Source organism: Corvus moneduloides, chromosome 16 (assembly GCF_009650955.1).
Source record: "Corvus moneduloides isolate bCorMon1 chromosome 16, bCorMon1.pri, whole genome shotgun sequence".
Lineage (NCBI taxonomy): Eukaryota > Metazoa > Chordata > Aves > Passeriformes > Corvidae > Corvus > Corvus moneduloides.
Window position 1 is genome coordinate 11,666,601 of NC_045491.1, and position 22,422 is coordinate 11,689,022.

Here is a 22,422-nt window from a genome sequence, read left to right on the forward strand (position 1 = left end):
TCCCCGGCTGCTTTGGGAACCGCAGCTGCCTTCCCCCGCTACAGCTCCCGTGAGAGGGCTCCGCCCTGGGCCTCGCCCTGTCTTTCCCGGGAAAAGCTGTCGCCCAGCTACCATGGAGCAGCCACCGTCCGCCCCTTGCCCGCAGTGCGCTGCCGCCCCTCGCTGTGCGCGGCTCCCCGGGACGGGGCCCCGCCGCCTGCCGCGCTCGGCACGGAGCGGTCACTCCTCCGGGAGGGTCAGCCGAGACGGAAGGCGGGGGCCGCCCGGGGAGCGGGACGAGCGCCCGGCCGCTGGCATCCCGTGCGCCGGGCCCACCCCGCTCTGTTCGGGGGCCGGCGGGGGTAGCGCTGCGGGGACCGGCCCCGGCCGCGGGGGACGGCGGGCCGAGCGCCCCCGGGGAGGGCCGGGCGGCGGCGCGCCTGGATGCCCGCCCGCCGCCGAGTGGGAACGGGCGGGGAAAGTTTCTCCTGTGCGCGCCCCGTCTGTCCCTCCCTCCGCGCCCGCACACTCTCGCAGACACACACACACACACTCACACCCCTCTCCCGCCGCCAGCGGCCGGGGGGCACTTTTGAAAGCCCTCCTGGTTCCACACCCAGCCGCCGCTGACATCATTCCCGCAGGAGGGCGGGCGGAGGCACCGCCGCCGCCGCCAGACGGTCGCAGCCCCGGAGAGCTGCCCGCCGGCCCGCGCCCGTGAGTAGCCTCGGCCGGGCGGGGGGCGCGGGGGGAGCGGGGCGGCGGCGAGGGGAGCGGGCAGCGTCGCCGGCTAGGGGAGGAAGAAACCGCCAGAAGGGGGGAAAAATAAAAAGCACGCGTTTGTTTACTACGAAGCACATTTCATTTCGGTGGCCGCGGTGTCGCTGGGCTGGCCGGGGAGAGCGGTCCCGCTGCCGTCGAGTCCCGGCGCCGCTCCCTCGCTCCGGGCGTCGGGGCGCGGGACGGGGCGGGCCGAGGGGCTCCTCGCCAGTGAGTCCGGGCTGGGCCAAGCCAGTAGAAAGTTCGCGCTCTCCACGGGATGGTTCATTTCTGTTCTTTTCTGTAATCGACTCTCAGCGGAGTTCGCGTGTGTTGCAGTAACGTTGTAGCAGCTCCTGGCAGCTCCCGCCCTCCCCGCGCAGTGGAAGGAAAATATACTTAGATGTAATTCAGTGCAGATTTCGGTTTATGACGTTTTTGCCAGCATTAAGCGTTTTTCCACTTGAGTCGAATTGCAGTTCCACTCACTGGTGGTTTTTATCCGTATGTAATGCCCCACTCACACCGGGGAGGTTGTGTGCCAGATACTGGACAGGCAGCTCTCAGTAACGTGGGTTGTCTGCAATATTGAGTATTGAATTTGAGAGGTCAGCTCCTTGTTTGGACATTTCTAGGAAGAACAGTGCACTGCTGTCCGCTCCTCAGCAGACTTACCCAGGGCTTGCTCTTACTCACAGAATGCTGCCATCAAGAAACCTGCAGTTCAGCCTCTCTGTTCATTTCTTGGCAGGAGTACATTGTTCACACGGTGCAGGAAGGTATTTTTTTTTTCCTCCCAGTATGTAAATGATCAGTAGTTATTGCAGTATAGCATCTTAGAAGTATTTTCTGACTTGATACAGGGCTGTGAAGAAACTCACTGAATAGCTGTGAAATCCACACTGAATTTTGTTGGAGTTTTCTTTAGGAACTTTGGAAGTAAACAGCTATGGTTGGCTCATCATCAGAAAAACGAAAAGTTGCTCTTTCTCTTAATTTACTTTCATATGTACTGTATGTACTCTGTACATACTGTGCTGGTGTGTTAACTGTATAAAATAAGCCTTCTCACCTGCCTGAGTAGATGTTTTCTCTGTCAAATAAAAATAGTCTATAATGACTCCTTCACCCAGACCTGCTCTCAGATATTGAAGGCTTTGCTTTCCATGTAATTCAGGAAAGAGCTGTGAGGCTGGACTGCTGGGGCTGAGGTGCCAGGTGGCTGCAGATGTGGGCAGGCAGGAATCCACACAAGTGGTAGGGGACTATTGGGCACGAGTTTTCCTGGGGGGAGAAACGGGAATTGCAGTTTGCTGGGGAGTCCTACTACATTTTTGTAAGAGCGTGTGTGACAAATGCCATCCTAAGGAATGCAGCTGGGGTACAGGTACTTGCCACAGCTGGCGAAATCAAAGTGGGAGTGGAAACAAAGACACATGGTAAACATGGCCACCAAAAGCTGATAGAGTTTATTCAGCATAAGATTTAAGGAGTTCACCTTTGATTCAAAGACATTGAAAGAAGGAACTCTTGCTGTTCTCTGAATCTCTTTGTGAGCTTGTAGAGTTGAGTTAGGAAATAGATTGTTGGGATACCTAAGATTCATCCTCCGTGCTGAATAAAGATGTGTACAGATTGTATCACACCAGCTGCGTGGCTGACAGGGATGTTACCAGGTAGCTGTCTGCCCAGCCAGGAATCCAGGAATTGCTCTGTCAATAGCTGCCAACATTAACTGGAGCTGAAATGCAGCAATACTATGAAGACTCTTAGAAGGTGATCAGTTTCTTGTTAATATGCTCATTTGGGAAGGAAAATGGTGTGATAATTTCAGATAAAAACAACATACAGTCAGTAGACAAGACACTACTGGTGGTGTATTCTTTATTTGTGGTCTGGAAAGACTTCTATTGTAAACACACAAACAATGTTGATTATGCTGTGGATTTGCCAGTGAGGAAAAAGAGTGAGTTTTATTTGGTTACACAGATTTAAAACCTTGTTAATAAAGGAAGTTGTTCAACAGACTGAGCAGGTCAAGACTGAAGGCTGCTGCAACATTATTATCTTAGACAAAGATTCTGTCTCAGTTCATAGATGCTGGAGTTATTGTTGCTGGCCCACATTGCTTAGAAGAAATGAACATCTCCATCTTGCACCCACTTTCAGTTAATGCACTTGACCCCTCTTGATTTATTAGCATCTCTTGCTTCACAGTTGCCTTATGTCTTTCTCTTACTTCCATTATTATGGCTTTTATTTTTTTTGTCTTGTTTGTCTCAAGGTTGTTTCCCATCTCAGGTTTGACATTCCTTCAGCGATTAGAAGACTGTTGTACTCGTGAGTCCCATGTGGTTATTTAGAGAAGCAAGACCTTCCTCTACTTTTGCTAAGTATATTAGGTGTAGGCTGTCTCCTTTCATAATGGTGTTTCCCTGTCCATTTAAAAATTAGATCAATGGCAGCACAAGGAGACTCTTCCCTTTTCACCTCAGGGGCTTGAATATGTTTTGGTTTTCCACTGGCACTTCACGTTTTATTTGTGTCTTGAGTATCATGTAAGACATGACACCCCCACATAAATCAGGACAAGAATGCGTTTAATTAAAGAGATAAGTAGGTCTCTGGGGACAGGATCTTTTATATTGCTAGCTGTCAGATATACTTTCCAGGTCCTCCTCCATGTTCCTGTTGGAAGAAGACCCAGCAGAATGAGGCACTGTGTTATACAGGAACTAATAAGAAAGAGATTTGCTCTGAAGTGAACCAAACCCTGTATATAAAATCCATGTGATACTTCAGCACAGCCAAATTTGAAAGTAGAAAGGAATGCACAGATTTTATTGAAATCACATTGGTCTCAGAGGGAATGCAGGGGAAACGTAAGCACAGTGCTAAGGAATTCCATTCATGGAGCTGTTCAGTGTTTGTTAGGGTTTGTTTGTTTTTTGGATGCTCAAAGCAAACCATAATCTTTGCAGTGGAGCTTCAGTTTTTGCTGTTTTTTTTTTTTGAAAACTTTATTGTTTTAGAGAGTAGATAATTTTGTAAAATATATCTCAAAATGTCAGGTGATGCTTATGACTTCATTAGGAAGGTAAGCATCATAATTATTAGAAAATATATCTTCCTGGGTAGGACTCAAGAGAAAGCCTGATGGCCCGAATTCATCCATCAAAGGAACTATTATTTCTCCACTGAATGGGGAAAATGTAATTACACCTTTTTGTTTTGCCGATGAAGTTTCATGGGCAGGCTTAATGATGGTATGTGCATGCCAGGTGAAGCCTCATAATTTGGGTGTGACCTTAAAATACAACCCTCTGGCTGTGTAGAGATCTTCACAGGAGTCTGTAGGTGGAGCAGAAAGTGGACTGACTCAAATACCCCTTAGAGATAGCTATAGGATATATATTTATGGTTTGCTTCACTGATTCTTAAACACTGTGCTATGTTTGGAATTGCATGGGCTGCAAACAGCCAAGGTGGGCAGTATGAACACTCCCTTGGGTGTTTAATGCAGGTGTTTAGTGTCCTGAAATAGATCAAAATTCTGGCCTTCTTCCAGACAGAGACCTTCCAAAGGCCCTGGATGTCTCTGCTGAGGTGCATGTGCTGCCAGGTGGGCTATGCACACTCACCTACTCTCCAGGGCTTGCAGTGCTCAATTCACAGAAGCAACAAACCCGCTGCTTAGTTCAAAGGCAGAAACAAAACCAAGTTCAGAGACTGCAGAACAGTCTGTGAAGAACTGAAGGGCTCTGGTTGAGCCTGCCCATCTGTCAGGGTGCTTGGTGTGCCAGGACCTGGCACTGTGTCTGTGCAGTGACCCAGGCACTGTCCAGCCTGGTCAAAATGCAGCTGTGGGGTAGAGCAAAGTGACCCAAGGGCTGAGGGGACTGAGCTGTTCCCATACAGCAGCCAGTGTAGAAGAGCTGTGCACTAAGTGTGCTCAAACAAGGGATAGAAATCTTCCTACCTGGACTTGTAGAGTCCACATGGCAACTTTATTGCACTGATTACAAATTACAGTGTAAAAATTGCATTCTGGAGGTAGGCTGAGTATTAAATATAATCCTGTGCTACAATGTTGCTGTCAAACAAAGTAGTAGTAGTTGTGGAGAGTTTGAGCTTTTTATTTTATAACCAACTGTTGTACCACCAATAGAAATGTGTTTTCACACTCTTGATAGATGATGTGTAAACTCTGAAATAACTAAAAACAAAATTTCTCAACACAGAGCTAGTCAAAGCCAAATCAAAACAAGCAGTTTGAAAATTTTACAACAGTGAACGCAACACATTTAATTGCTAGCAATTTCCACAGAGCATCTGCCAAAGTTAAAACAATATCAGCTTTTATTTCTACAGAATTAAACACATTGCTTTCAATCTGGAAAGACAGACCTTTTCTGCCTTTGTTTGTTGGTTAATTAGGTGGAACATCATAAATCACTTGAGCTGTTCTGTTGTATCTGGAATAATCTCTGGATAAGCAGCAGTCTGTAGTCAGTAGAGCCCAGGGTCTGAGATTTGCTCAGAACTATTTTAATGTGTAGTCAATACTGCAGGTGTGCTTTTTTTTTTTTTCCCTTTTCATTGACTCAGACTGAGGACACATTTTATCTGTCAACCTGATACAGAGATCTGGTATTTTACTTGGTCTGTCACTCCCTGCCCTGCCACGGTATTGAACAGGGACGACCTCGACACTGAAATGTGGCCACATAGTGATTAAGCAGGGGTGAGGCCAGGCCACACCTCAGTTCAGCTGTTTGTTTCAGGAGCAGGTTCCCAGGGGAGTTCTCATAGCTTGAATAGCTTATCAGAACAGTCCCGTGTCACTGTCCAGCTCCATGGAGCCACTGCTTCCCTGAGCCAGAGGCAGGGCTGTCCCAGCAGGCTGCAAAGGGCTCTGTGGCTCCTGACCACTGCCCTGGAGGGCTGACAGGCAGTGGTGGCCCTTAGGCTACCCTCAGACAAGGGGCACAGGCCGTGCTTGCTCTTGGAAGCTTTGCCGCCCACCTGAGAAACAAATCGTCCCTCCAAGCTGGCTGTGTGTCATCGTGATCACCATGGTGTTACTGTGCTGGGCAACAGCCAGCACTGCTCCCAGCACTGCCTGCAGCCCTTGGAGCACGGCAGAGAATTCAGCAGTGCCAAGGGCATGGGTATCATGCAAAAGCCTGTTGTGAACACAGAGACCTCAATGAAGTTGTTGAGAGGCTTCACAGGAGAGCAGAGCTGCAGGGTCCTCTCAGGACACCGTGTCTGTCGCCCTGCTAGCACTGTCCCTGCATCACAGAAATACTTTCTTGTGGAGATGGTTCTCTTTTTTCTGTGCTGTGGTGATTGTAAGGCTGTTCCAGAATGTGACAGCTCTAAGAGTTGTAATTTACATCCTAAATGTGCTCACACCTGATTTATAGCCATTTATTTTCATCTCTAAGTTAAACAGTTCTTTTTCCTTCCATGTGTTTGCCTTGACCTGCAAGCATACCCCCATTCTGTCTTGATCTTTTAAAATGAACAAGTCAGAACGAGAAGTTCTTGTCTTGTTAAGCTTAGGAAAACAAGCTTTAAGTACTTTTAGACCCGCTTGATTGTTATGAAGGCTTTAATGTACACCACAGTTTTGTTTATATTGAAGTGGTATCTGGTGCACAACAAGCAAACTGGCTGAACAGAGAGGATGCAGTGAACACCTGAAATGCTGTGTGCTTTCTTTCATTTTCTAAGAATACAGTTAAGCTCTACGCATACATACTTCAAGTTACAAACATTTTATAACATGTTTTGCACATGCCTTTGTGAAAGCTGACAGAATACATTTATGTTTTGTAAGAAACCAGAAAGTGCAGTATACAAGCAGTTACTTCTCTCAAATTACTGCTGGGTTTTCTCAAACAATATGTGCCGTTTGAGAACCGATCTCTTGATCCATGGGGTGTCTTTGATTAAAGACTGTTTGTTATGTTTGTTAGCATTTGCCAAAGGCATGTGATGCTCAGTGTAAACTGAAGGTGGAAGAGTGGACTGCTATGATGGGAATCAGGCATTAATTGCAACCCTTTTGGGTGTTATTTAGTAATTTGGCAGCCTACCTTACACCACTGTGGGTTGTGTTGGGATTAGATGCAGATATAGAACATCTTAAATATGAGATCATTATTATCTAGTATAAAAGTACAGTTACAAGAAAAAGTGCTTTAGGGAAACAGAAGAATGTGTAAAAGATTTACTTTTGAGGAAGGTGTGGTTTGTGCTGCTGGAGGAGGAAAAACATTCTCTTTCTGCTGACCACATAAAACCCTGTGGTCAGTTTTGAGAAGATGAAGTCTTAAAGACTTTCATTCAAATATGTCTGTCTGTGTAGGCAGCTGACTTATGTACCTGCTAAATTGTCTTCTCAGCATATAGTGGCTGGTAGTCTCTTCAGGTTTTGCTGGAGCATTTGAATACATCTATCTTGAAGTTTTTAAGCTTCAGGCTATATTTTAGGATTTTCAGGTAAGATGTCACAAGGCTCATTTTCCCTGTAAGTGACACTTCCCCACCCTACAACAGGGCATTGTGTTCCTGCTTTCCCATAGGTTCTGCTGGTTTCCTTCTGCTGAGTCTGCCCACAAAGGCTTCATGGCACAATGACTTTCCTCTGCAGTGCACACAGCAGGGCCGTAGTGAAAGGAGTGGTAGGGCAAGTCTAAACGCAGCCCAAACTTGTTTGCAAATAAATGACTGACAGAGTTACTGAAGTGGCAGCAATGCTGGCATCCCTAGGTCAAAACTTTATTAAAAGCATTCCTAAGAAATTAGAATCATCAGCTTCTTTGGGTCTCCATACTCAAAGCTAGCATGTTGCATTTTTGCTGCAATTTGTTTCTTGGTTTTGTTTGGAAACATATGGAACAACAGGGTTATAATTTCCTAGACTTTGGAGTTCTGGCTTGGTAGCATAGCTCTAATGAGGAGGACAGGGTGAGAAGGGAAGAAATCTGGAGAAATCTGCCAGACCCACCTGTAATCACAGTCTCTCTCACTTTTGGTAACTAGGTGGGGTTTCTGAAGTGGAGACCAGATTTATTGTTCATGAAGTTGCTTGAGAAAGAGCTGAAAGGCTGCTTGAGCATCACCTCACCCACAGGTGATAGGGAGGCCAAGAACACAAGCTTGTTCACTCTAAGCTTGCTGTTGCTCAGGCAGTCCCACCAGTACCAGCAGGATGGACAGACATCCAAACACCGTAAAACCAGAAAGTTTTATTAAGCTATAGGTGCACATTTGTATTAGTTGTGGTGCTTACAAAGAGCAGACCTCAGGGCTTTGGTTGCAAGGCAAGATTTTCTGGAATAAAATAGATAAAAGCTAGGTCATGCCATGTCTTGCAAGTTTGTCTCTGAGCCCCTGTATTTCACTATCAAAACACAACAAGTTGACTGCTGTAATTGTGCTGGAGGTTGCTGGGTCTTAACATAGCCTGCTGCAAGGGCACCAATAAATCTAGATCTGATAGGATGACCCTACTTTCATTTTCTGCCATTGTGTTAAAAAAGCCATAAATATTCTAATTCAAATAGAACTCTCGGAAGAGTGTGGATTAATTTTTTGCTGTATTGATTTTTTTTTTTTTTGCCTTCATACAGTGGTTGAGTGCAGGGAACATAGATTCATTTCCTTCTGATTTCCTTGCTTTGTGAGGAAGGACTTTGAAAAGCAGGTGGAAGTGTAAGTGACAATCTCTTCTCCTTCCACATAAAATAGGTAGCACGAAGAGCTGTGGGCTTGAGTGTGTTCTCAGTTCAGCAAGCAAAAAGAGCTGATGGTCTCTGTGCCATTGAGGGGCTCACAGGACACTTAGCCCTCTTGATTCCAAAGCCAGCATCAAGCAGGGACCTGAAATTTTATTTCATGTAGAACACACAATGTTCTTCATGCTTAGCTTCATACCAGGAAGAAATTGGGTGGGAGCCATCTGCTGTGTAGACTGTTAACTCGTACTTTGCATTTCCCTCCTGGGTCCCCATTCAGTATTGTAGAGGTGTAGTCAGAGCCATCCAGTGCTTCTTGGAGGTCTCTAACTGGCTGCAGAGACTGGTTGAAGGAGGACATTGCGTTTCTGTATTGACTGTTAGCTGGGTGACACCTGAGCATGAAAACAGGTCACAATCTGAATGTACCCTTGAACATGAAGAGTGTTGGTGTTCCCAACTGTTAAATTAACTCAGACAGAGGAAATAAAGAAACTGGAGTAAGTTGTTTCAACTGGTGTAATTATTCTCTTGGTATTACATTTCCTGATTTTCTCGTCCTTTATGTTGTTTGATATTTAGTCATCAGAGGATTGTTAAAATCCTCAAAGCTCTTGCTGGCATGGGAGAAAGTCTGCTGTATTCAGACTTCACTTTTGGTTCCAGTTCTGAGAATCACACAAGAAAAACAGAACTCTTCATACTTGATTAAAAAAAAATAGAAGAAAGTTAACAGTATCACTCTGTTCTTTATAAACCAGGGAATTTTATGCAAGTTTAGAGACAATGGTCCAGGCAAAATGTGAGCCAACTTCTGAGTTCTCTGTCATGAGACACCATGAGATGTGGCACAAGAACTCTGAGCAAAACATGTAAATCCAAACAACTTATGATGCATCACAAGATGACAGACTTCTCATGCTACAACTATACAAACTTTTTCTTCTAAATTCACATAGTCAGACTTAATTATAGCACTGAGGGGCAGAAGAATTGATAATTAAGGTTTGCTTTGATTCAGTTTTATACCAGTGACCTCAAGAAAGTTCAGCTGAACTGAATGCTTATTGATGGCCCAAAGACCTGCTGTTCTAGTTGCAGTGAAACATCTCAGTGCGGAGAGCTGCAGGTACCATAACTTGTTTAGCAGGATCCTCTACCCCTTGTTTTGGGTGTGTCTTTTCAGCACACTAAATGTGGGTGTTGAGCAGTCTGCACACCCCCAGCCTTGGTCTGTGCAGAGTAGGAGCTGTTCTGCACAGATTTCACAGTGTTTCTAAGAGTATGAACCAGGATTGTCTGTGTGGAAGTTTTCTCATACATGGGCTCAGATGAAGATGATTAAAAAACCCTGACTTGATCTTAGGGAGTGAGGGCAGCAGCCAGTGTAGTAAGCTCCAGCCTTCCCAATGCACATGAGCTCAGGATAAACATACGTATGTGTTTCACTGGTTGCAAAAATCAAGTATGCACAAACATGAGAAACAGCCTGGCAGCAGAGCTGAACTGCATGGGAGGAAAGGAAAGCTTCTGTTGTGGAGATGGTATCTGGGTTGGAAAGCAGTGATAAAACTTCTGTTAAGAACTGTCAAAGACTATTTTCATTTTTGGTTGCTTGCTGTACTAAGCAGCAGAAAAACCTTAAATAGTCATGTTTCTTTGTACTGATGGACATTAAAGGCGAATTTTATCCTAAAGTTAAACTGAGGCTTTTCTGGAGGGGATGTGTTTGTGTGTGTGATTTGACATAGGGAGACAGTCCAGTTTTGAAATGTGTTTGCTTGCGACAGTACAGAAATGTTGGAAACCCTGGCCTAGATACCTTATTTTGCTGCGCAGTTCTGTGATGGTTGTAGTGTCTTATCTTGTATAAAGGTACTTGTCTCTGCATGTCCAGGAGATTATAGCAGAGGCCTTTCTTAGCCTCTTCTTCTAAAGCTCATTGGGCTCTGCCATGGCAAGTGTAAACTACTGCTTCCAAAAGTCTGCATTACTGAAAAGATTCGAGAGAAGTGTGGCTGCAGCATTTATCCTCCCAGTGTGTAGGTTATGGGCGGGTTCGGTCGGGACGGAGACGAATGGAGAGATCTCTATAAGCAGGTCTTGGGACACAGTCGGTTTATTGTAAAGGGCGTGGGTATTGGGGCACTGCTCAGAGCTGCTAGACTCAGCTCTGAGCAGGCCCAAGAGAGTAAGCAGGTGAGAGAGAGAGAGAGGGTGTAAGAGCAAGAGTGGAAGTAAGAGTAGAAGTGGAAGAGAGGAATAGAGAAAGTCTGAAGTCCTGGTTACAATACAATAAATCATCTTCTGTACTGAATATTCTAATTGTCACTAACCAATCTAATACAAGATACAAATCCTATAGCATTTACATACAGCCTATAAGAGTTCTTATATTACCATAGAGTGTTACATCTTAACTTCTAAAAACTACTCTTTGGACCCCTTCTGCTGAGCTAGTAGGGTCTGCTCTGACCCTTGGACCTGTTTGCAAGCAGAGGGTATTGTTCCATCAAGAGGGGATTACTTCAGTGGCCATACCATTGTTTTCTAGTTGTTCAGTAACTAAGATCTGGTATTTCAAAAGTGGCTTTCATTTCGATGTTGCCTGTAGTTTTCATATTCCCAAAATCTTTTGTCAGGCAATCATATTTCCAAGGTTTTCCTGTTCCATCTTCCCCAACACCAGTGCAACATGGAGCAGCACTGGAGCATTACCCAGAAACAATTCTTCTGCACTAATTGAAAAAAATATGTGTTGTTATTATAACTGGCTTTCTGTTTTCAGTGTGTTTTGTGCAAGTATCCTGCAACTTAACAGCATCTGTGGGAAACCTTATTACCACAACAAATCTGGATGTGTTCAGTGGGATTCCTGTAACTTACTCTTTCTGGATCCAGTGGCAGTCTGCATTTGTAGCTCAGCAGTACCTGTACCTTTCTGCCTTACACCGTACCTTGTGAAGTGGTATTAAATGCTGAGGCTTGCAATTGAAGGAATTCATGTTGACATCCAACGTCATCCTTACTATAACCCCCGAATCTGTTTTTAATGACACATGTGATGAGCTAAGTCAAATATTATGTTCTCTTTGTCAGAACTTTGCTGGAGATTAGTACAGGGAGGTTCCTGAAATAGCTACAGATTGACAGGAGAACTGAGCTGGAAGGGGCCTGTGAAGGTCTCTAGTGCAGACTCTGGCTCCAAGCAGGGGGTTAGATCAGGACGTTCTGGGCCTTGCTTCAGTCAAGTCAGGAAGATGTCCAAGAATGGAGATCCCACAGCCTCATGGGCCCTGTTCCAGTACTTAATCATGCTCATTGAATATAATTAATACTTTTTTCACAATTGGAATATTTTTTGTTGCAACTTGTAACTGTTGCCTGTAGTCTTTTCATCACACACTTCTGAGAAGAGTGGCTCCATCATTGTAACTATACTGTGTCCAAAAATATTTTCTCATATATGTGTGTGTGTGTGTGTGTGTGTAAAAACTATTAAAAGAATTCAAGCCACTTTGGGGAATGGTGAACAGTATCTGTTACATCATCCCAGTCTTCATCAATGCCTAAAGGCAGTGTACTTAAAAATCATGAACACCTTGACCTGAGAGCATAGTGTGTTTCAACTGCAAATGAGAGAAGGTGAGAAATCACTCTGCCCAGGAAACAGTTCATGGTAAATAAGAAAAGGAGTACAGCCAGTGTGCAGAATAACAAAGTGTTTGATTGGTAATACATTAGTAGAGTAAGACTTCTGAACATTAATGCAAACAGTGCTCTGTAACTATGTCCAGAGGTTTCCAGGCAGGCTGTCCTCAGAGGATCGGGGAAGGAAGAGCTTCTTGCTGAGGGAGTGGAAGAATCTTGAGTCTTCACAGTAAGCTTTTGAATTCCAGCCTTGTGTAGAATGGACAAGGACTAGTAGTTGTCTCTGGGAGATGAAATCCAGAATTTCTGCCTAGAGAGGGGTGCAGATACTGTAGTAGCATCTGTGATGTTGCTGGCTGCATCTTGGAAGAGGGGAGCTGCTCTTTGCTTCCTGCCCACAAATCACAGAGAGTTTCTCTGGAAAACTCTCCTCCCTTCATTATTCCTTGTGCAGGCTGGGATGAACCACAGAAACTCCTTGGTCTTCATGGGAAGGGAAAGTTTGTAGGAGTGATTGAGGTCTGTGCACTTCTGGGATCCTGCTCTAGATGACAGACTGGATAACAGTTCTTCTTGACTTTTCCTGGTATTAATTACTTGGAAATGGTCTGTCTCCTTCCTTTCCCCAGTGTATTTCATTCCTGTATCCATGTGTCATTGTTGTAGCACTGTGTGCACAGAAGTTGTAGCAGCTCATGAAAGGAGCAGTTGCCAGCAAGTCAGGAGGAGGTATCTAAAGATGGTTGTTAGGAAGGGTCTTCGTAACAGAAACATCAGACCTTTCTTACTGTTTTGTTGTTGTTGTTGTTGTTTTTGGTTTTGGTTTTTTTTTTGCGAAGACAAAACAAGAATCTCTTTCCATTAATCTTGGCTTTATTTGGGTAAAAAAAAAAAATGTCTTCTCCTCACCAGCCATACAGGTTTATCTGTCCTGTCTGAAACACTTCTCTTTATGGCTGAAAACAGTAAAACTAAAATATTTACTTGACTGAAGAGAAAGTGGATTCTTCTGCGCTGGCAAGTCTTGCTTTTGCAAGATTGGTTTTAATTAGATTGCATTTTTTGGTCTTACTTTATGATACTTCATGTAATAAGATGAAATTTTATTGTTATTCTTAAAATAATACCGAGTACAATTTGGTTCTCTCTCCTTATATGGCAGATGATTGTTGCATTATTGAATGCTTAGATACCATCTGTGCAAGAAATGAAAAAGAAAAAACCAGCCACAAGACAAGAGGGTCCTGTGCAAAAACTGGTACATATCACAACGAAAATATTTTGATGTGACATTATACAAACCCACTTTTTGTATAGTGGGTTTTTCCTTTTTCCTTCCTTTCAGTCAAACAAGGCTCAATAGAGAGCCATGAATGACATTTCTAGAAGCAGAACTGCATTCACAGGACCTGGAGTCATACTGTAGAATCAACTCATTGGAGGAAATTGCCAATTTCTGTCCTTTGTTGTGGCTGAGAAGGCAAAGTTTAACAGAGAGGAAATGGGAAGGAATACACACTTGAGTAGATGCTTTTCCTATTTCAGGGTTGACTTGGCTTTTCCATTCAGTCATTCCAATTAGATACGGATATAAGGCTGTCCACTTACTTTTCCCAAAAGCACTTTAATGCTGTTTGCCTTTGAGCTTGTTATAACGCTGTACTGCAGTACAGAGATGGAGATGCAGAGGATTAGTCTGGAACTCCTGGTCTCTATTCACTGAGTTATTATGCTGTCAATTATCTTTTTGTTAAAGTTTTGCAGAGTAGTTATTATTTGCCCTGATGAGAGTGCCAGTGGAGCTGCTTTAAAAATGCTGTCCGAGTAGTCCTTTTATTTGGCTAAATTATTCATGTGGTTCATGATTCCAGTAACTGGCAGTAGGAGAGAGTGGGTTAGACATGAAAAAAATCATGGAAGTCTTAAAAAAAACCTCATAGCTGCCCTTTCTTCTAGATATTTACTGTGTTATGTGAGTGGCATCATTTGACATCATAGAATGTGTCCAAAGCAAAGGCAAGGCAGAAATATGCATTAATGTACTGATGAGTGATAACATGCAGATGATGTACAGAATGGTGCACCTTAACTGCAAAGATCTGCAAGACTGCAGATTCCTTATAGCACATATTAATTTGCGAGAATCTCTGTCCAAGAGGGAATAGATATGTCAAGCAATTGCATTTTTCTGAGTATTAGTAGCAGCAGTTTACCCTAAACTATTTGTTATGTGCCCACAGATTTCCTGGGGATTCCAGTTAAATACAATTTCTGATTCTCTTGTACATGAGAATGTGTTTTTTTCCACGTGAGATGTGACATTGTAGTAAGTGGGTTAAATAAGGTATGAAGGTAATAGGTAGCCTACAGAGAGTATTAAGTGACTGAACATAAAATAACTCACTGGATTATTATGTGACTAACAGGTTTGATCAGCCCTACCATTGGGAGCAATATATTGAAGAAAATGGTAGTCCTTAGTCATTATTCAATGGATAAAACTTACAACTGTATGAACAAAGGATGTGAGACCTAAGGTACAACATAGGTGTTACTAAATGTAGGAGGTAGTTCTTGATGCACTTAATTTTGTTCTACAAGCATCCTTTTGAAATCTGGTCCTTCCTTCTTTGGAAGGATGGTTGAAACAAGACCCTTACTACAGTCAGTGGAAATTCTAGCATCACTACACATGAGGCTGTAATTTGAAAAGCACTTCTCTCAAAGCCAACATGAAGGAGTTTTCCATCCTTGCTGGAGAAGCACACAGAATGAAACTTCTTTATGTGTTTATTCACGGCAGCCATCATGCTGGAAGGTTGCAAAATGCATCTCTTGGCTTCATTTCAAGTTGTGATTCATTTTAACAGCCGTGATGCCAGCTAAGTATCTCTGGAGATGGAACATGTGCATCTGATGTTCCTGTCTCTAACAGCACCATAACTGCAGGTTGATCCACTGACAGCTTTTAAAGATTGTTCATATACTTTCTTATGTTCAACAGATTTATCTCAGCCTAAAGCCTCCCCAGAGCAAGGATGTTGATTCTCCTGGCCTTCATTATTGTGTTTCACATAACCTCAGCAGCGCTGCTGTTCATCTCAACTATTGACAATGTAAGTGTCATTTCTTCTTGTTTTCTCTCAAACACACAGGGATTTCTTTACTTCATAAATTGAGTTTTTCTTCTGTATCTTCAACTTGCTTTCTGAGAGGACCTAAGTTTGTTAGGCACACTGGTGTTCTTAGAGCTTTCTGTAACAAAGGTGGATAAGGCTATCCATGCATATGCCATATATTTGTATGGCATCATGTTGTAAGCTCAAGGCATGCAGCAGATCCTCTCCCCTGGGAGAGGCTTGGCCAGGGAGGATATTTACAGGGTAGCCCTGGGGACATGGTTCAGCTGGATATGAGGGAGAGAGGGGGGGAAAATCCACTGTCCTTTTGTGTCAAGTACATGAAGTCAAACAGCTGATGATTAATGTGTGGGGATAATTTTAGTCAAGGTGTGCTTTGCCTCACGAGTGTCTGTTCCAGATGCCCAGTTAAATCATGAGAGACACCATGAATGTGTTTGTGTCCATTAAGTTGAAGCAGTTTCAGCACAAAGTTTTAGAATATTTTATGTTGCATTATTTTCAAATTTCCATTTTATTTTTGTGATCAGAAAAAATTTACCCTCCAATATTTATATCTAACTTTTAATGGAATTTTCCATTTTCCAAAACAGTCCACTATCCTGATCAGTAGTCTGTGCATTGAAATCTGTCTATGAGGTCTGATGTATGTACAGGCTTTTGATATTAAAAAATTTGCTCCTGAAAATACTGTTTAGTGAAGACTATGCTCTAAGTGAAATGATGTGTTACCCACAACTTTTTATTGCAAAATTGTACAAACTCAGATGTTACATTTTAGTCAGCTGGTTGATTGTTCCATGGAAGTAGGTCATTATTTGAGCACTAGAGCAGGTTGTCTGACGCTGCTCCCTTGAATATTTAGAAAGCAAAGACAGTAGACAAAGCAACTTACTCTTAGTTCAAATCTGCTACGCACAAACCAAATTATTGCAAAAGTAAAACCCTATGCACTCTGCTTTGTGTCATTAGCTACTTTTGAACAATTAAAACCTTTATCCATGCAACCATCTTCTATTAGAATTGATATTATGTATCTATATATTATATAGAGTTCAGAGATGAAAAATAATATATTAACTTGAACTGTAAAACCCAAACGAACGGCATCCTGAGAAAGTAAGTATTTTTGTTGAAACACAGTGTTCCTTTTATCCATATGCCTACTACCATAATATATTATAGTTTTTACTGCAGTATTGTTTGCAAAGCTGCACAGTAAGCTCTGAGGCTTCTGGAATATCTATTTAAGCAGCAGATCCTACCAGGAATCGTACTTAAGTGTCATATTTTTTGCAGCTCTAGTCAAAACAAAGGCCTGGGTAGCTATTGGAATGGGAATGGGTTTCCTGAGGAAATGCCACTTGTGGAGACCTTGTCATTTTCCAGGCTACTGTAAAAATCTGTTCAGACACTGTAGTACCATCTTGCCTTGAATGTTAAAACCTCAGGAGGATCTTAATTTGTCACCAGCCATTACCAGACAGATGCCACAGTGTACCTCAGCACAGCTGCATTGCATTGTGATTAATCACTTTGGTGGCAGGAACCAGGACATCTATAAGGGACTTCTGTTTCACAGGTGATGCTATTTCCTGCAAATTAGCACATGCTTTACCTTCAGAGAGGTGTGCATCCTAAACAGGGTCTGGGTGAACAAAGCACACTTTGTCTAGGTGTCTCAAGGAGTGAGCAATCACTCACTATCCAAAATTTCTGACCAAATAGTGGAAATCCCTTGTGCTTTGGGATGTTTAAGATTCCCTTACCTACTTCACAGAGGTCTAAAATGAGAATGACTTGGGGGTAATTATATAACCTTTATTCCAAACTGCCACGAGATCTCACATTTCATTTGAGTGGTTAAGTATCCAAAAATGAACAGAAAATTGTTCCAGCTGATTTACCTGATCAGTAGACACTTGGACAATGAAGGAGTTTTGTGGGTTTTGTTTGGTTTTTTTCCTTGTAAGAGTCCTTTACTTTTATTTTGCAGGCCTGGTGGGTGGGAGATAACTTTTCTACAGATGTCTGGAGAATGTGTGCCACGAATACGAGCATCTGTATGGCTATCACTGATGAATTCAATGGTGAGTGTCTTTCCATGCCTGTGTCTATGTTCCTTCAGCAGATGTGGTGAAACTGCTATGAAATTTGCAAGGACAGTTATATAATTCTTTGAAAATCTCTGCATGTTCTAACTAGGCAGGTCTTTTAAAAACTTTAATACTGGTTTTCATTTTGGAAAGACAATTGTTCTAACAGTTTCTGTGAGAGGAAAGCAGAAGGAACTGTCATGTGCACTTAAGAGACCAGTGCAAGAGAGTAAATGCAAACAACTAACAATGAGTGCTAACAAGTTCTTAAAAAATTAGATAGGTAACAACAGTGAAGTCATCTGAAGTGAGAGAATTTGCCTCAGAATTGAACTAAAGAACCTGAGATTACTGACTGTGTACAAGAACGGGGGAAAAAGTGGAAGAAAACACAAGCTGCAGTTTTTACAAAGAGGTCTTAATATACAGCCTAGTGTAATATCCTGCTTTACAAAAATTGGAAGTATTCTCAAATGTTCTATTTATTTCTCGACATTCAGTCTGCGTGTACATTAAAGAGCTACATAATTTGAAGAACTGTGTACCCATGAAGTAATTTTATTTTCCAAGCGTCAGGTTGGTTTAGGGCCTGTAATGTGCAGTGAGCCGATCCACTCCACACAGGGTATCTCAGCTAACGCGGATTTAAGGGTTTGCATTTGTTCTCTGTATTACTGTGTGTCCATTGCAGTCAGGTACCCGCCCTGGGGAGATGAGGGGGATGGCTGAGGTGTGCCTGCTGCTCCCAGGGCTCCTGCCTGCAGCATGGCTGTGCTGGAGGAGAGGAGCCATGGGAGCTCAGCTGTGTGACACAGCTCGGGACTGCGAAGTTACACAGAGCAGCTGCACATGGTTAAAAATGTATTGGATACTTCAGCTCCCAGTTACAGTGAAGTAACTGACAGGATGAAAAGCCTGAATGAGAGGAACCTTTTGTGCCAAGGGTAGATATCCTGTCTGGTTACATCCTCCTGGACAGAGCTGTCTCCAGGTCTGGTGGAGGGCTGGGGTCTCCATTTGGAAGCTGTTTGGGATAGCTGGTGGTTTCACTGTGCTTCTAGGACATCGATGGCAGCAAAGGATATGGTGTGGCAGAAGTAGTCTCTTCAGTATTCTCATTCAGTTTGATGAGAAGCTTTTAGAAGTCTAAACCACTGGCTGCATTAATACCAAGGAAGCAGAAGAGGACCAGCCTCTGCAATGCACACACAACTGCTTTGCTGCATCTACTGAACTGCTCACACAACACAGCTCTGCGCCTTTACTCCTTGCAGGAGTAGGCAAAGAGAGAAACTATTTTTAATCAAGGCTGCTTTGCTTTTGCAGAGTATCAGTCAATTCAGGCTGTTCAAGCTGCCATGATCCTGTCTACGATTCTCTGTTGTGTGGCATTTCTGGTTTTCATTCTTCAACTCTTCCGTCTAAAGCAAGGAGAAAGATTTGTGTTAACCTCTATCATCCAGCTCCTGTCATGTGAGTGATTTTTCAACACTTTTGACTTTAATGATGTTTTCGTGAAAGTAGGAAAGGGGGAAAAGGTTTCAAAAAGAATGAGCTGCTTGAGAACTCTGTAGTGCTCTTGAGGCCATATCTTATCCTTCATATTTGTTTAAACAGTGAACTGTTCCATTCTGTAATATTTAGGCAGGTAAAACATGGATGTCATCACTGCTCAGAATAAAGTAATTTAAACTTTGAAGGGAAAGAATTTGAGGTTCTGAACTTCTTGTACACATTAAATAACTCTGTAATCATTACAGGCAAGTACTCACTTTGTTTTTTGTCAGACTTTAAAACTAACCAGATGTTCAGAATCATTTTCTGTTCACTGCAAATGACATAGATACACAACAGCACTTCAAACTTAAAGCATGCTAAAGAAACTGTCTTGAAATGCTTCCGGGTTAGTTTGAAGATGGAAAACGAGTGTCTACAAAGAAAGGACATTGGTGAGAGCAGCTGACAGAAGAGAGACAGTGAATAGTTGTGTGTATTGATAATATTTTAAGGTGCTAACCTTTATTATTTTCTTCCTCCTGCAGGTCTGTGTGTTATGATTGCAGCTTCCATTTACACAGACAGGCATGAAGAACTGCACCAGAGCCGTGGATATGGAATGGAAGTTTCCAAAGGCCAATATGGCTATTCCTTCGTCTTAGCCTGGATTGCGTTTGCCTTTACCCTGATCAGTGGAGTGATGTACTTAGTATTAAGGAAGCGTAAATAAATGTCAGCATCTAGTTATTTCTGTCACTGCAGTACAAAACCAAATTCCAGTAACCATTTTGTATATAATCATTTACATGGTTTTGTAGTAAAGGTATTGTTTCTCTAAAAACGTACTGTGTTCTTGATATGAAACAGAATTAAAAAAAAAAAAAAAGAAGGCAGGTGAAGTGAAATGCCTGGCACCTCCAGGTCAGGGGTTGGAGCAAGATAGAGCCAAGTTATTTCTTTTAAATATTTCATCATCATAAATGGTTTTCCTTTACTAAACAGTTTGTTCCTGGCCTCTAGTAGATTCCAAATAAAGCCCATGCAAATTAATTTGTAAGCAATATACTAACTATATTCCTGGACCAGATCTACCCCTTTGAAATATGTTAAATATAAGGGTATGTAAAAAACGAGGCCCAAATCACAATGAAAAAGCAAACAATTATAAAGCCCAAAGCTGCACTCAGAGCGTCTGTCCTGGCGCAGGACCAGTGTTCTGCTCTTTATAATGTGCAGTAAATGTCATCAAGTTTTTATTAAAACCACTTGCTTTGCAAAAGCAAACAAGTCCTTTTTGTACTCCAGCAAATGTTTCTCTTGATTGTCTTTCCCATTTAATTTAAGCACACAGAGCCTTTGGTGGGAGCACTTATCAGCCAATTCCCTGTTCAGCTTGGGCTCAGCACAGCTGGGGCAGTGAGGAACTCCCCACTCCAGTCCCGAATCCCTTCAGCTTAGCCTTGGGCAGCCTTTCTGGGAGGGAGAAAAGGGAAACAAAAACGCATTCCTGTGCCTACATCTGCAGATTTCTAAGCAGACTGGTGATCAAACAATGCCAAATGCAGGTTTTTGCAGCCAAACTCAACATGTTTATTATTACACTAGGCTTTTATCACGTAGTGATTTCAGGGTTAATGTGTCCTGTACAAAAGCATTCCCTGAGTCTGCCCATTAGGAAACTGGCCTTAAAAAAAATAATTTTAAATTCCTTTCTGGACTTTACTGGAACTAAACACTGCTACTAAACAAATCAGAATGCAATTACTATGCTTATGAATTCCAGGATAGGTTTTCAGGATAACATGACTTGGTGGTTTTTATTTTTCAGTAGTTTTGTGAGCTAAATCTTTTGCTGTAATACCAGGCTTAACTGCTCAGCAGTGTAATACTGGCTTTGGCTGATGGTGATTTTGGAGTTTGGAGATCAATGTGGAGAATGAATGAAGTGGCCTGGTTAGTCACAGCTTTGATGCTTAAGTACAGATTTGACTTTTGAAAAGCTCTTAACCATTTATTTATTTATTTCAGTATATTCACTACAGCTGGCTCAATACACAGGCAGTAAAAAAGTAAATAGGTTTTAAATGAGGTATTACACTTAAAGTGGAGTAAGTTCAGTATCATAAGGTAGTGTAACTACTGAAGTTAATACTTACTACAGCAGTTGATGTCTAATGTAGTCAGATAATGAAATTTTATCTGATTTCTTCAGATTTATCCTTGATTTATTACAAAGTAGAAGTTCAGGTGCACAGCTTTTTAGGAACTGTCTCCAACATGAGCGATGGGTCATATATTCCATCTTCATTCCTTCAACATCCTGAAATGCTTTGGCATGTACTGCTTGTCTTTTGGGAGCAAAGAAAGCCCAGTAAGACTATTAAAAAATTAGGATGAGCAGCAGGACATCACAGTAAAAGTAGTAACAATAGTAAAAAACCCAAATCAGTTTGAAGAAAAGGCATTCTCCCCAGTCTAGCATGATGCTAGTATTTTGTCAGGTGTTTTTCCTCTTAGTGGGGGTGCTCTGAATTTCAAGAATTATTACCCTACTTTTTAAAAAAGTGTTTCTATAGTTTGCTGAATACATTTCAGGTTCAAAACCTGAGTTTTTGCTAGCAAGCAGAATTTGTCTTAAACAAATAGATGCAGTTTTAATGATGCAAGTAGATAGACTGTTAACTAGGCATTTTGCTACATTTGTTAAACCATGAAAAAATAAGGGAAATTCTTAAACAAATATGGATTAAAGCTCTAATATCTTGAGGACACTCCTGAAAAATTCTAAGTTAAGCTTTTATGCCACTGACTTGCAGAGATGGCTTCAGTTTCTTGCCTTGATAATGCTCAGGTCATTTATACAGCAAATACTTAAAATAAAGATGTAGATGCACATGAACACATAGTTTAATTCCACAGTAAAAGCTCTGTCCCTTTATAATAAAGTGAAAAGCACACACACAATAAACACTGATGCACAACACCTCCACTTGTGTACAAACACCAGCACATGCATGATGCCGCATGGAACAGATGGGAATGTTCTGCACAGCAAGTGAACAAATACCAAACCAGTCTGAACTAGAGTTTGAGCAGGACAAACATATTTTAGGGTTTTTTTCTACCTTATATGCCTTTAAAATATACCATTTCCTATACTCTATATATTCTGAGAATGTACATGAAAATAAAGTTAAAACAAATTCTTGTGCTGTAATAGCAAACTCAATACATTTAGCAATCTGACCTTGTCTTTAAGCTTGGGATATATTTACACAATGTTGAATATTTGTGTGAACAGGTAAAATTAAATTCTTCCTGCCTGTACTAGAACCACAAGCTGATTATTTTTGTCCTTTGTTGAAGACCTTTCAGGGTAACCAGAGAAAATATTAGTGTATTGAATTTTTAAATATATGGTGTCAAAAGGAGGTCTTGAGTAATGCAAGATCCACTGATGCTCTGAGGAGTTATAAGGGTTTGGTTATTTTCCATCATTTTTCAGAAACAGTCATATATTTTAAGATGAGGTTGAGTGCCTTGACCCTATGA

At 42.2% G+C, this 22,422-nt stretch overlaps 1 protein-coding gene across 1 annotated transcript; it reads left to right on the plus strand.

The window, feature by feature from the left end:
• The first annotated feature begins 519 nt into the window (after positions 1-519).
• On the plus strand, positions 520-22,074 carry EMP2 (epithelial membrane protein 2). The gene is made up of 5 exons (XM_032126456.1): positions 520-696; positions 15,142-15,253; positions 17,274-17,367; positions 18,700-18,846; positions 19,416-22,074. The coding sequence occupies exons 2-5, from the start codon at positions 15,176-15,178 to the stop codon at positions 19,598-19,600; spliced, it is 504 nt and encodes a 167-aa protein (XP_031982347.1). The 5' UTR covers positions 520-696; positions 15,142-15,175; the 3' UTR covers positions 19,601-22,074.
• The last annotated feature ends 348 nt before the right edge of the window (positions 22,075-22,422 follow it).